We start from the raw sequence: 14,656 nt of genomic DNA on the forward strand, positions 1-14,656 counted from the left end.
CCCCCCAGTCGCTGTCTCTTCCCCCCCCAGTCGCTGTCTCTTCCCCCCCCAGTCGCTGTCTCTTCCCCCCTCTCTCCCCCAAGTCGCTGTCTCTTCCCCCCCCCAGTCGCTGTCTCTTCCCCCCCCCAGTCGCTGTCTCTTCCCCCCCCAGTCGCTGTCTCTTCCCCCCCCCAGTCGCTGTCTCTTCCCCCCCAGTCGCTGTCTCTTCCCCCCCCAGTCGCTCTCTTCCCCCCCCAGTCGCTGTCTCTTCCCCCCCCCAGTCGCTGTCTCTTCCCCCCCCCAGTCGCTGTCTCTTCCCCCCCCAGTCGCTGTCTCTTCCCCCCCCAGTCGCTCTCCAGTCGCTGTCTCTTCCCCCCCAGTCGCTGTCTCTTCCCCCCCCAGTCGCTGTCTCTTCCCCCCCAGTCGCTGTCTCTTCCCCCCCAGTCGCTGTCTCTTCCCCCCCCCAGTCGCTGTCTCTTCCCCTCCCCCCCAGTCGCTGTCTCTTCCCCCCCCAGTCGCTGTCTCTTCCCCCCCCAGTCGCTGTCTCTTCCCTCCCCCCCAGTCGCTGTCTCTTCCCCCCCCAGTCGCTGTCTCTTCCCCCCCCAGTCGCTGTCTCTTCCCCCCCCAGTCGCTGTCTCTTCCCCCCCCCAGTCGCTGTCTCTTCCCCCCCCAGTCGCTGTCTCTTCCCCCCCCCAGTCGCTGTCTCTTCCCCCCCCAGTCGCTGTCTCTTCCCAGTCGCTGCTCCCCCCAGTCGCTGTCTCTTCCCCCCCCAGTCGCTGTCTCTTCCCCAGTCGCTGTCTCCCCCAGTCGCTGTCTCTTCCCCCCCCAGTCGCTGTCTCTTCCCCCCCCCCAGTCGCTGTCTCTTCCCCCCCCAGTCGCTGTCTCTTCCCCCCCCAGTCGCTGTCTCTTCCTCCCCCCCCAGTCGCTGTCTCTTCCCCCCCCAGTCGCTGTCTCTTCCCCCCCCCAGTCGCTGTCTCGTTCTCCCCCCCCCAGTCGCTGTCTCTTCCCCCCCCCAGTCGCTGTCTCTTCCCCCCCCCAGTCGCATCTCTTCCCCCCCCAGTCGCTGTCTCTTCCCCCCCCCAGTCGCTCTCTTCCCCCCCGTCGCTCTCTTCCCCCCCCCCCAGTCGCTCTTCCCCCCCCCAGTCGCTCTCTTCCCCCCCCCAGTCGCTCTCTTCCCCCCCCCAGTCGCTCTCTCCCCCCCCAGTCGCTCTCTTCCCCCCCAGTCGCTCTCTTCCCCCCCCAGTCGCTCTTCCCCAGTCTCTCCCCCCCTCTCCCCCCCAGTCGCTCTCTTCCCCCCCCAGTCGCTCTCTTCCCCCCCAGTCGCTCTCTCTTCCCCCCCCCAATCGCTCTCTTCCCCCCCCCCAAGTCGCTCTCTTCCCCCCCCCGTCGCTCTCTTTCCCCCCCCCGTCGCTCTCTTTCCCCCCCCCAGTCGCTCTCTTTCCCCCCAGTCGCTGTCTTCCCCCCCCCAGTCGCTCTCTTCCCCCCAGTCGCTGTCTTCCCCCCCCGTCGCTCTCTCTTCTCCCCCCCCAGTCGCTCTCTCTTCTCCCCCCCCAGTCGCTCTCTCTTCCCCCCGTCGCTCTCTCTTCTCCCCCCCCAGTCGCTCTCTCTTCTTCCCCCCCCCCCAGTCGCTCTCTCTTCTCCCCCCCCCCCAGTCGCTCTCTCTTCTCTCCCCCCCCCAGTCGCTCTCTCTTCTCTCCCCCCCCAGTCGCTCTCTCTTCTCTCCCCCCCCAGTCGCTCTCTCTTCACCCCCCCCCCAGTTTGCTCACAGTGGTGTCCAGATTAATCTTTAATTCCTGCAGACTCCAGGACCTGATTTGACTTTCACTACATCTCCTCAAAGCATCTCTTCCCTCTCCAGCCAACAACTTCTCACCGACGCCACTGCGCAGACCAAAAGCCTAGACGCAGTGGCGGGCCGTGCGCATGCGTGCCGGCGTCAAGGCGGCTTCGCAACTGGCGGCCTCTTCTCTCCAAGCCCCGCCCCCCCGGCCGAGAGCCCCGCCCCCCCCCCCGGCTGTAATCAGTGCGGGCGGCGCGAGGCGGCCGTTACCGAGCGGGAAACTTCGGGCGGCCCGCCCGCGCTACGGCCCCGACACCGTGAAACCTGAGAGGGGGAAGTAGAGGGAAGAGGAGAGGGAGAGAGGGAAGAGAGAGAAAGTTTTTGATTTTTAAAAACGCCGGTTTGGGGACGGCGGCGGTTAGGGGATCACTTTATTTCCTACTGTTGCTAAACACAATATAAAACTGAAATAAATTGTTAATTAATTCCCTAACACATAATTCAAATATTTACCTTACTTCCCTAACACACTGAAAGTGTGGGGGAAAAAATCGTGAAAAATCAAGATGGCGGCCACTCACCTCGGTTCAGAAGGATAAGGCCCGCCCACACACGCACCGATTGGTCGACCGGTCAGGTCACCGAAGCGTAGGATTGGTCAATCGTCGAGTCACTCGACACTCAACTGTAGGACGGCACGCGCCAGGAACCCGCCGTCCGATTGGTCGACCTCGACGTCACACGGTCGCTAATGAGATGCTAATGAGCGGAACGCTGAATGTTTTTCGGATACTGTGGGCGCGGTTTTTGTCCGGCCGAAAGGTAAATACACCTATGACTGGTCCGGAATCGCAAGCTTTCTTTTGAGGCGACGCGCGCGTCGGTACGCTCTGTAACTTTCAAACGTATAGAACACGGACAGACAGAAGAGCTCTTTTATATATATGGACTAGCTGGGGAGCCCCGCGTTGCGAGGGCAATTTTGGGGCGCTTGGTCTCCCTGCCCCTGTGTGTCCCCCCTCTCCCCGTCATGTCCTCTCCCTGTCCTATCCCTCCCTACCCCCCTCTGTCCCTCTCTCCGGCCCCTCCCCCTGCCTAGCGCCCGAGGTCCGGTGCCGTTGCGATAGCGGCCGTGCAGGGCCTAGCGCTTAAGGCGCGATTGGGTTCTGAGGCCGGGACGGACCGGAGCCGAGGTCCCCCGCGTATCGTGCGGCTGATGGACGGCCGCTGCGGGCGGGCGGCGCTTGCGCGGTCAGTGCGAGGCGGCCCGCGGGGAGCAGGCAAGGGCGGCTTGGCGGCCGTTAGCGAGCGGGAAACTTCGGGCGGCCCGCCCGCGCTCCATCCGCGACACCGTGAAACCTGAGAGGGGGGAAGTAGAGAGAGAGAGAGAAGAGGAGGAGAGGGAAGAGGAGAGAGGGAAGAGGAGGAGGAGAGGGAAGAGGAGAAGGAGAGAGAAGGAAGAAAGAGAGAGAGAAATTTTTTGAGCTTCAGGCCCCGAGTTCCCCCTGCGCGAGGGTGAGGAGGAGGGGGGGGTTGCTAAACACAATATAAAACTCAAATAAATTGTTAATTAATTCCCTAACACAATTCAAATATTTACCTTACTTCCCTAACACACTGAAAGTGTGGGGAAAAAATCGTGAAAAATCAAGATGGCGGCCACTCACCTCAGTTCAGAAGGATAAGGCCCGCCCACACACGCACCGATTGGTCGACCGGTCAGGTCACCGAAGCGTAGGATTGGTCAATCGTCGAGTCACTCGACACTCAACTGTAGGAAGGAACCCGCCGTCCGATTGGTCGACCTCGACGTCACACGGTCGCTAATGAGATGCTAATGAGCGGAAGGCTGAACGTTTTTCGGATACCGCGGGCGGGATTTTTTTGCGGCCGAAACGTAAATACGCCAATGACCGGTCCGGAATCGCAAGCTTTCTTTTGAGGCGATGCGCGCGTCGGTACGCTCTAACTTTCAAACGTATAGAGAACGGACAGACAGAAGAGCCGCTTTATATATATAGATTTGTTTGTAATGATTGGCTTCTTGAAATAATTTAAAAATTAAAATAAAAGATAACCGGTCTTGTGATCTCTACCCCGTCCCCCACACAATTTCAGTGTGACGTGATTTAAGATGTTAATGTTTGAAGATGGTTTTGGGATATAAATTTTGTAAGCAGATGTCACTCAGTACAGAGGGTTAACAATAAAAATCACAATTAAATGTTTTTACATATCAACCAATTCAACTTGTATTAGTCTAGTCCTCTTAATTCAAGGTCACTTAAATCTGATCATACAAATTTTTGGCACGAAACTCCTACATTATGTATATTCAATTCAAATGACTGGATAATTCAAAAAATGTTAGTGCAAGAAATGACTGATTTATCAGTAGACTGTACATACATTGTAAGCAGGGATTAACAATTCAATTATTAGTACAAATATCAGCTGACTAAATTCCACTTTCCTACCTCACACGAAGCATCAAAACAGTCAGTGAAATGTATATGGCTCAAACAATGTCATTAGAAAACGCCTTTTGTGGGTTTTATATGCGCAATAATTACATGCCAGTACGTCATATTAGTATTACAATTCAGTGTTACAAGTACAGAATGTTTATTAACAGCACTGGCTTATGCCGAGTGCTTTATATACACTACAGTAAATTCATTAACATTCACAAGCATTGGAATTACAATTTAGTGTTACAAATACAGAAAATTTATCAACAGCGATGAAATTTGGATCATGCCAATAGCTTTATTGAAAATTGACTAATATTCGGTAACCGTGTGAATTTTATACCGGTACGAGATTATAGATATTCACTTTTTGGGTGTTTGAAGTACAGTACTTGGTAATGTTTAATTTTCACACATCAACCACATTTGCACCCGAAATTAAATAATTTACTTGCACTTTCACTAAATACTTACAGAAAAGTTAACTAATATTTTTGCAAATATTGCATTTTAACAAAAAAAACACACTAGCTTAAAGTAATACAAGGCCAAACTTAATGCTGCTTCTGAATGGACCAACAATGCTTTTATTCAACTCATTTGATTTTTCACCAACTGAACTACATTTTTCAAGATTATATGTACAAAATCCAAGCTAACAAAATTTAATATGTAATTGCTGATATAATTTAACATTACCTGCAGCTATGAATTACTAGCACACAGAGTAAATGTCCATTCTTTATAGGCAGCAAACTGCAGAAATGAAACAGCTTCACCTGTTGTAGATGTACGTGTTATGAGACTTACTGGTTCATTGTATTGCACTGAAAACCACGTTGGATTTGTATTCTGAACCCTGACATCAAATACCTTAAACTTTAAATCACTAATTTTGATCTGCTCTAATTATTAAAACAATTTACTTTTGCTTTGTGTTCAAAACTTCCAGCAAGTAATTCAGGTTATTTAAAACTTTGGCTGGTACAGGTAAACCTGTCCACTAAGGCACCCAGAGGCAAGCTGACAATGAGTGGGTGAAAACTTGGTTGTAAGCACAACATCACTGTGAGAGTAAATAGTTCTGATTTCCTGCAGTGCAGTTGCTTCTCTGGGTAAGCAATCACACAGTTCATTGCACTGGCTGTCAAAACCCAACAAGCGGATTCCATAACCAAAAGGAGAGCAAATCAGTCGGCCATCCGGACTGAAGCAAAGTTCCTTTATGTAACCACGGCCCACGTTAGCTTCTTCAATGTAGTGCGTGAGGGAGAGAGAGCAACGAGGAGAGGACGCCCGAACTGGAGGCCCATCTTGGAATTCATAGATGCAAGTCCACTAGTGAAAACATAAACACATTAGAGATTACTGAGCTCCTTCATGGCCTTTCAACATACTTAGAAGAAAAAACTGTAAGGGGGTTTATAAAGTGCTGGTCCAACAGTTAAGTACCAAATACTTGGTATTTGGTAGATAAACTAAGTGGATGCAAACTATTTATCCAAAAGGAAGAGAAATTCAGTGACCAAGACAACTTAGTTTGTTCTTGTGTATCTCCTATGGTTAGTACAAAACCAAAAAAGCAGAGTACCTCTGCTCTGTCCTCTATCTATTTCATTTATATTTAGGTCTCCCCGCATGTACATTTTTGGTCATCTTAGTTTACTGCTCCTATGAGAGATTATTTTACGAGGGTATGAGACGGGAATTGGGTAAGATTGATTGGGTGGTGTTTCTGGGGGGATTGACAGTGGATAGACAATGGCAAGCATTCAAAGATAGAATGGAAGAATTCCAGAACATGTTTATACCGGTTTGGCATAAAAATAAACCTAAAAAGGTGACTCAACCGTGGATAACGAGGGAAATTAGGGACAGCATAAAATCAAAAAAAAGGGCATATCAACTGGCAAAAAAAAGCACCAGACCGGAAGATTGGGGGCAGTACAGGATACAGCAAAAGAGGACAAAGGGATTAATCAGGAAGGGGAAAATAGAATACGAAAGTAAACTTGCAGCAAACATAAAGACAGACTGCAAAAGCTTTTATCGGTATATCAGGAGGAAAAGACTGGTAAAATCCCAAGTCGGTCCCTTGCAGTCCGATTCGGGAGAATATATAATGGAGAATAAGGAAATGGCAGACCAATTAAACTCATACTTTGGTTCTGTATTCACAAAGGAGGACACAAATAACCTCCCAGGAATATCGGCAAACATAGGGACTAATGAGAGGGAGGAGCTGACAGAAATTAGTATCTCTAGGGATATGGTGTTGGGTAAGTTGAGGGGACTGAAGGCCGACAAATCCCCGGGGCCTGATAAACTACATCCTAGGGTACTTAAGGAGGTGGCCCTGGAGATAGCAGATGCTCTAAGGATCATCTTCCGGAACTCCATTGACTCGGGAACAGTACCCGTGGATTGGAGGGTAGCTAATGTTACCCCAATATTTAAAAAGGGGGGTAGAGAGAAAGCAGGGAATTATAGACCAGTAAGCCTTACATCGGTTGTGGGCAAAATGCTAGAGTCCATTATTAAGGATAAAATAGCGGAGCACTTGACAAATGGGGAAAGGATCGGACAGAGTCAACATGGATTTACAAAGGGTAAATCGTGTTTGACTAATCTGCTGGAATTTTTTGAGGAAGTAACTGGTAAAATAGATGGGGGAGAGCCAGTGGATGTGGTGTACCTTGACTTCCAGAAAGCCTTCGATAAGGTTCCACACAAAAGCTTATCATGCAAAATTAAGGCTCATGGGATTGGGGGCAAAGTATTAACGTGGATAGAGAACTGGCTGGCGGATAGAAAACAGAGAGTTGGAATAAACGGCTCGTTTTCGGAGTGGCAGGCAGTGACCAGCGGGGTGCCGCAAGGATCTGTCCTGGGACCCCAGCTGTTCACAATATATATATAAATGATCTGGATCAGGGAATTGGATGCAATATTTCCAAATTCGCTGACGACACTAAACTAGGAGGAGGGGTGGGCTCTGATGAGGATGTCAGGAGGCTACAGTGCGATTTGGACAGGTTGGGGGAATGGGCGGATACGTGGCAGATGCACTATAATGTGGATAAATGCGAGGTTATCCACTTTGGGGGTAAAAACAGGAGGGTGGATTATTATCTAAATGGCAATAGATTGGGAGATGGGGAAGTGCAGAGGGACCTGGGTGTTCTTGTGCACCAGTCACTGAAGGAGAGCATGCAGGTGCAACAGGCGATTAAGAAGGCAAATGGTATGTTGGCCTTCATATCAAGGGGGTTCGAGTATAGGAATAGGGATACCTTACTACAGCTGTACAAGGTGTTGGTGAGACCGCATCTGGAGTATTGTGTACAGTTTTGGTCGCCCCATCTGCGGAAGGATGTTCTTGCCATGGAAAGAGTGCAGCGGCGATTCACCAGGCTGATACCTGGAATGGCGGGAATGACCTACGAGGAGAGATTGAATAGTTTGGGCTTGTACTCACTGGAGTTTAGAAGATTGAGAGGGGATCTCATCGAAACATATAAAATTATGGCAGGCCTGGACAGGCTGAATTCAGAGAGAATGTTTCCAATGGCAGGGGAGCACAGAACCAGGGGCCACAGTCTAAAAATAGCGGGCAAATCATTTAAAACAGAGATGAGGAAGAATTTCTTCACTCAAAGAGTGGTGAGCCTGTGGAATTCCCTGCCAGAGGGCTGTGAAGGCTAATTCAATAAATATTTTCAAGAGAGAATTGGATATATTTCTGAAGGCTAAGGGGATTAAGGGTTACGGAGAAAAGGCGGGGACGGGGTACTGAACTGGTAAGATCAGCTATGATCTCAGACGAAGATCAGCCATGATCTCATTGAATGGCGGAGCAGGCTCGAAGGGCCGAATGGCCTACTCCTGTTCCTATCTCTATGTTTCTATGTTTCTCAAGCCAAAACTAGCGCTAAGGCCTACCTTTCAGATTGCAAAAGCTTCCGATCTGTGTACCTCCTTATAATAGTGAATGAAGTGGACACTATTTAAGAAAGGAGGCAGAGAGAAAACAGGGAACTACAGGCCAGTTAGCCGGACATCAATAGTAGGGAAAATGCTAGAATCTATTATTAAGGACGTGGTAACAGGGCACTTAGAAATAGGATTGGGCAGAGTCAACACAGATTTATGAAAGGGAAATCATGTTTGACAAATCTGTGATAGAGTTTTTTGAGGTTGTAACTAGCAGAATAGATAAGGAGGAACCAGTGGATGTGGTGTATTTGGATTTTCAGAAGGCATTCGATAAGGTGCCACACAAGAGGTTATTAAACAAAATTAGGGCTCATGGGATTGGGTGTAATATACTAGCATGGATTGAGGATCGGTTAACGGACAAATAACAGAGTAAGAATAAACAGGTCATTTTCGGGTTGGCATGCTGTAACTAGTGGGGTACCGCAAGGATCAGTGCTTGGGCCTCAGCTATTCACAATCTACATCAATGATTTGGATGAGGGGACCAAATGTAATATATCCAAGTTTGCTGATGATACAAAGCTGGGTGGGAATGTAAGTTGTGAGGAGGATGCAAGGAGGCTTCAAGGAGATATACACAAGGCTAAGTGAGTGGGCAAGAACATGGCAAATGGAATATAATGTGGAGAAATGTGAAGTTATCCACTTTGGTAGGAAAAATAGAACAGCAGAGTATTTTTTAAATGGTGAGAGATTGGGAAATGTTGGTGTTCAGGGGGACCTGGTGTCCTTGTACATGAATCACTGAAAGTTAACATGCAGGTACAGCAAGCAATTAGGAAAGCAAATGGTATGTTGGCCTTTATTACAAGAGGATTTGAGTACAAGAGTAAAGACATCTTACTGCAATTATATAGGGCCCTGGTGAGACAGTTTTGGTCTGTTTACCTAAGGATATACTTGCCATAGAGGGAGTGCTACAAAGGTTCACAAGACTGATTCCTCGGATGGGGGGAATGTCCCGAGGAGAGATTGAGTAGACTAGGCCTATATTCTCTAGAGTTTAGAAGAATGAGAGGTGATCTCATTGAAACATACAAAATTCTTACAGGGCTTGACAGGGTAAATGCAAGGGAGTCAAAACCAGGGGGTCACAGTCTCAGAATAAGGGGTCGGCCATTTAGGACTGAGATAAGGAGAAACTTCGTCACTAAGCGGGTGGTGAATCTTTGGAATTCTCTATCCTAGAGGGCTGTGGGGGCTCAGTCGTTGAGTATGTTCAAGACAGAGATCGATAGATTTTTGAATATTCAGGGAATCAAAGGATATGGGGATAGTGCAGGAAAGTGGAGATGAGGTAGAAGATCAGCCATGATCTTATTGAATGGCGGAGCAGGCTCGAAGGGCCAAATGGCCAACTCCTGCTCCTATTTCTTATGTTCTTATGTACACTTGATGAATGTGCATTCCCAGTATGAAGCCTTGCTCACTGGGAGCAAGATCAGGAATTTGCGCACCTAGGAAGGGCTGGGTTAGATTAGTGGCTTTGACAGCTCAGACTTCTCAAATGGTTTAAGAGATGGCCCTTGGGTGCCTCCATGTCACAACTTAAATCATCTCTCAGATTTCCCTCCATGCCATTCCATTCTGCATGCACAAATTATCTGCTGTTGCATGCTCTCAAAATTCCTTGCCTTGGTCTTCGGTCAGGATACGCCCTGTCAGAATATTCTGGCACCTGGTGTGGGTGACCATTCCCAGTGGAGGGCTCTTTATTAGGGAATCCTTCCCAGCACCACAGGGGAGAGTGCTTCACAGGACGGTGGCTTCAAAACACTACTTAAGCCACTTCACCAATGTCCTGGTTACGCACCCATTCTGCAGCCTGGACCAAACAACACTTCACTACTTATTTATTACAGTGCCCAAGATTCAGCCCCTTTTTTCTTACAACTTAAGGAGACTGTTCCATAAATTTTTGGTTGTATTTTTCAACACAATGCTCATTGTAGCCGGGGGGGGGGGTTATGTGAAATTTATATACCACGCTAGTTCTGGTCTCCATACTACAAAAGGATATTGAAGCACTGGAGCACATGCAGAAAAGATTTATAAAGATGTTACCAAGATTGAGAGGATACAACCATCTGGAAAGATTAAGCAGGCTTGGGCTCTTTTCTCTGGAACAGAGAAGAGCAAGAGGAGTCCCGACAGTGATGTTCAAAGTGATGAATGAGTTAGAGAGGGTGGATGTGGAGAAACTGTTTCTACTTGTAGGCGAGTCCAGAACAAGGGGGCATAAATATAGGATAGCCACCAACATAACATTATGCTCTCTTTAAATAGGAGACTTTTGAAAATGAAATGCAGCCCCAGTAAATTTCTGATACGCGATAAGGAGAATGAATTTGCTGCTTGATTGTTATTAGTGATAAGGTCCTTCAATTCATTGAAGCCTGTCTCTCCCCTCCATCAGACCTTTACTCAATGCCCCATCCATCAAATCAATTCCAATATGGTTTATTCCACAACACAATCTCAGAGACTGAATTGAAAAAGACCCACAACTAGCATTACTATGTGTTCATCGGCATCACCCTGGTTATTGGGTAAGTAAAGAATTTAGGAGCAATTTCTTTACACTGACAGTTAGGTGACAGTGTGGAACTTGCTGCCACATGGACTGCTTGAAGCACATAGCATTATGAAGTGTTAGCTGTGGCTCATTGATAGCACTCTCACCTATGAGCTACAGGCTGTGGGGTCAAGTCCCACTCCAGAGACTTGAGCACAAATTCTAGGCCAGCGCTTCAGTGCTGTACTGAGGGAGCGCTGCACTGTCAGAGATGCCATCTTTTGGATGAGACATTGAACTGAGGCCATGTCAGCTCTCTCAGGTGGATGTAAAAGATCCCATGGCACTATTTCGAAGAGGAGCAGGGGAGTTCTCCCCAGTGTCCTGACCAATATTTATCCCTCAACCAACTTCACTAAAGCAGATTATTTGGTCATTATCACATTGCTGTTTGTGAGATCTTGCTGTGCGCAAATTGGTTTCCGCGTTTCCCACAATACAACAGTGACTACACTTCAAAAAGCACTTCATTGGCTGTAAAGTGCTTTGGGACGTCACAAGGTGGTGAAAGGTGCTATATTTATGCAAGTCTCTTCATCGTCATAGCATTGACACATTTAAGAGGAGCTTTGATGCATACATGAGGGAGAAGGAGAGAGAGATATGGGGGCAGGGTTAGAACCAATAATTAGAATGGTAGGAGGCTGGCGTGGACTACGGTACGCTACAGTAGCACAGTGGTTATGTTACTGGACTAGTAATGGACTAATGATCCAGAGATGAGAGTTCAAATCCCACCACGGCAGCTGGGGAATTTAAATTCTGTTAACTGAATAAATCTGGAATAAAAAGCTAGTATCAGTAATGCTGACCAAGTAACTACCGGATTGTTGTAAAAACCCATCTAGTTCACTAATGTCCTTTAGGGAAAGGAATCTGCCATCCTTACCTGGTCTGGTCTATATGTGACTCCAGACCCACAGCAATGTGGTTGACCCTTAATTGCCCTCTGAAATGGCCGAGCAAGTCACGCATTGTACCAAAAACCGCTACAAAGAAGTATCATGGTCTGCAGCGGTTCACCACCACTTTCTCAAGGGCAATTAGGGATGGGCAATAAATGCTGGCCTCGCCAGCGACCCCCACATCCTGCAAACGAATAAAACAAAGTATAAACACCAGCATAGATGAGCTGGGCTGAATGGCCTGTGCTGTAGATTCTATGTAAACTTTGGTCACAAGGGACGCAGAGTGACCTGGCAAGCAGGTCAGATGACTTTTTCCAGTTCTGACGCGGGGTCTGCGACCTGAAACGTTAACTCTGTTTCTCTCTCCACGATGCTACCCGACCTGCTGAGTGTTTCCAGCATTTTCTGTTGTTGTTTCAGATTTCCAGCATCTGCAGTATTTTGCTATTGTATTAGAGGTCAGATAACTTCCTGGTGAGTCTGCTCCTGGGGCTGGCAAACGGCACTATATACGGATCCAGCAAGTATAAGAGCATCGAAAGCAATTCCTCCACCTGTTCGCCCACGATCAGAGCCCTGGCACATGTCAGAGCGCCCACTGAGTATGAGTATTTGGTGTCTGTTAGATCCGTGTATCTTAATGTTTGTCCTTCAATAATCAGACAAAAGACTGCAGGGAACGATCAACAGGTGTTTACTGAATGAGGGTTACTCTAGAACTAACTGTACAGATCACTACTCAGGGTTTATATACAGGTGTGGTCACTGCCGGTACTACAGTATACAGGAACTGTAAAAAGTAGTTCTCCCCCTTAAAGGTACATACATTACAATTCCTCCCCTTTTAGATTAACAGTACCATAACACTCATTTAACAATTAAATATCAAACTAATTACAATTAACACTTTTAACATGCAACATTAGCTGAAAATAGTCTATTTATAAATTCAGTCTTTGGGGAGGCTTCCTGATTCTTTCTGGATAACGCCTTTCCCGAGTGTCTCGCTCTTGGTGCGGAGGCGATGCTAGCACCCTGTCGTCAGTTGATTCATCAGCTTCCAATGCTATTGTTTCTGAGGTAGATGCGACCTGTACGTCGGGTTCCTCACCAGGTACGTATGGCCGAGACATGGGGTGGACTCGTTCCTGTGACTAGGATCTGGTCAGCATGGCGTCTCACAATGTTCTCTCCAACATCCACTGTGTACATTAGTGGCCCCTGCCTTGTGCATATTGTTCCTGGTTGCCATTTCTCTGTTCGGTAGTCACGGGCCAAGACCGGTTGCCCTACATTGAAGCTCGTCGGCTTCTCATTGATGTGCTGGAATTGCTCACTCTCAACATCTCTTCGTACATTTGGTCTGAGCAAATCCAGACGAGATCTCAACCTTCGGTTAAAGAACATCATGACCGGGGCCTGGTTGGTGACTGCATGTGTCGCATATCTGTAGGCTAACAGGAAATTGTCCACCTTATGCTGCAGTGGAATGTCGTCATCGCACATGGCCTTTACTGCTTTTTTAAAGGTTTGTACGAACCTCTCAGCCAATCCATTTGTGGCTGGATGATACGGGGCGGATGTGTAATGCCTTACCCCATTCCTTTTCATAAATCTTCGAAACTCTTCGGACACAAATTGTGATCCGTTAGCAGAGCAAATCTGCTCTGGCAAGCCGTTCCTGGCAAAAATGGTCCGTAGGACTGCAATAGTTTTCTCCGTGGTGGTGGAGGACATTTTGATCACCTCAGGCCATTTCGAGTGTGCATCCACGGCTATTAAAACATTGAGTCCATGAATGGACCAGCAAAATCAATATGCACCCGTTGCCATGGAGAGGAGGGCCACTCCCATGGGTGTAGAGGGGCATGTGGTGGTGCATTTTGAACCTTCTGGCATCCTGAGCAGCTCTTTGTCAGGTCCTCGATTTGCTGATCGATCCCTGGCCACCACACATAAGCCCTAGCAAGGCTTTTCATTTTCACCCCTCCCAGATGACCTTCGTGAAGCTCATTGAGCACTCTCTCCCTTAACTTGGGTGGAATTACCACTCGGGATCCACACATCAAGGTCCCCTGGTATACTGACAGCTGTTCTCTTCTGGATGAGAATGCTGGCAACAGTGAGTCGCCATGTGCTGGCCATCCCTTCACTGTCAAATCATATACCCGAGACCGTGTCGGGTCATTTCGGGTCTCCTTCTCTATACCAGCGTTAGTTACTGGCAAGCATTCAATTATAGTCGAATGAAATATTTCGACAGGATCCACTGCTGGTGCTTCCTCCGCAGTAGGCAGTGGCAGGCGTGATAGCCCATCAGCGTTTCCATGCTGTTTCGTGCCCTTATACTCGATTTCATATTGGTGCGCCCCTAGAAAAAGGGACCATCTTTGTAGCCGTTGCGCAGTCATCACCGGAACGCCCTTCTTTGGATTAAAGATGGAGACAAGTGGTTGGTGGTCAGTCAGCAAGGTGAACTTCTGCCCGTGCAGATAGTGATTGAACTTTTTCACTCCCCACACTAGGCTGAGGGCCTCCCTGTCAATCTGGGCGTAGTTACGCTCGGCTGAGGTTAGTGACCGAGACGCAAAGGCTACTGGCCTCTCCGAGCCGTCCGGGAATTTGTGCGACAGCACCGCTCCAATGCCATAGGGTGATGTATCACACGCCAACCGAATTGGTAGTGCTGGGTTGAAATGAGCCAACACCTCTTTTGATGTGATCAATGCTTTGCTCTTCTGGAAAGCTCGTTTACATTCATCACTCCACTTCCATGGTACCCCCGTTTGCAGTATGTACAGTGGGTGTAGTACGGTAGACAAATTCGGCAAGAACTTATGGTAGTAGTTCACCAGCCCGAGGAACGACCTCAGTTGTGACACATTTTCCGGTGCTGGAGCCTTGACTACTGCCTCAATCTTTTCAGGGGACTTATGTAACCCCT

The 14,656-nt window shown here is 48.3% G+C and overlaps 2 protein-coding genes across 6 annotated transcripts in view; one reads left to right on the forward strand and one right to left on the reverse strand.

The window, feature by feature from the left end:
• The window catches only part of gne (glucosamine (UDP-N-acetyl)-2-epimerase/N-acetylmannosamine kinase), a 467,449-nt gene that overhangs the window by 164,513 nt on the left and 288,280 nt on the right, over positions 1–14,656 (forward strand). The window lies entirely within an intron of this gene.
• dcaf10 (DDB1 and CUL4 associated factor 10) overlaps positions 4,125–14,656 on the reverse strand; it is a 57,604-nt gene continuing 47,072 nt past the window's right edge. For both annotated transcript variants that reach the window (XM_086005471.1, XM_086005462.1), the window contains one exon: positions 4,125–5,568. In XM_086005471.1, the coding sequence (XP_085861597.1) occupies positions 5,200–5,568 (369 nt within the window). In that variant the 3' untranslated portion in view covers positions 4,125–5,199. The remainder of the gene's footprint in view (positions 5,569–14,656) is intronic.

The sequence above is a fragment of the Somniosus microcephalus genome, chromosome 2 (genome assembly GCF_052327205.1).
Source record: "Somniosus microcephalus isolate GS21.2 chromosome 2, FLI_Smic_1.0, whole genome shotgun sequence".
NCBI classification, from domain to species: Eukaryota; Metazoa; Chordata; class Chondrichthyes; order Squaliformes; family Somniosidae; genus Somniosus; species Somniosus microcephalus.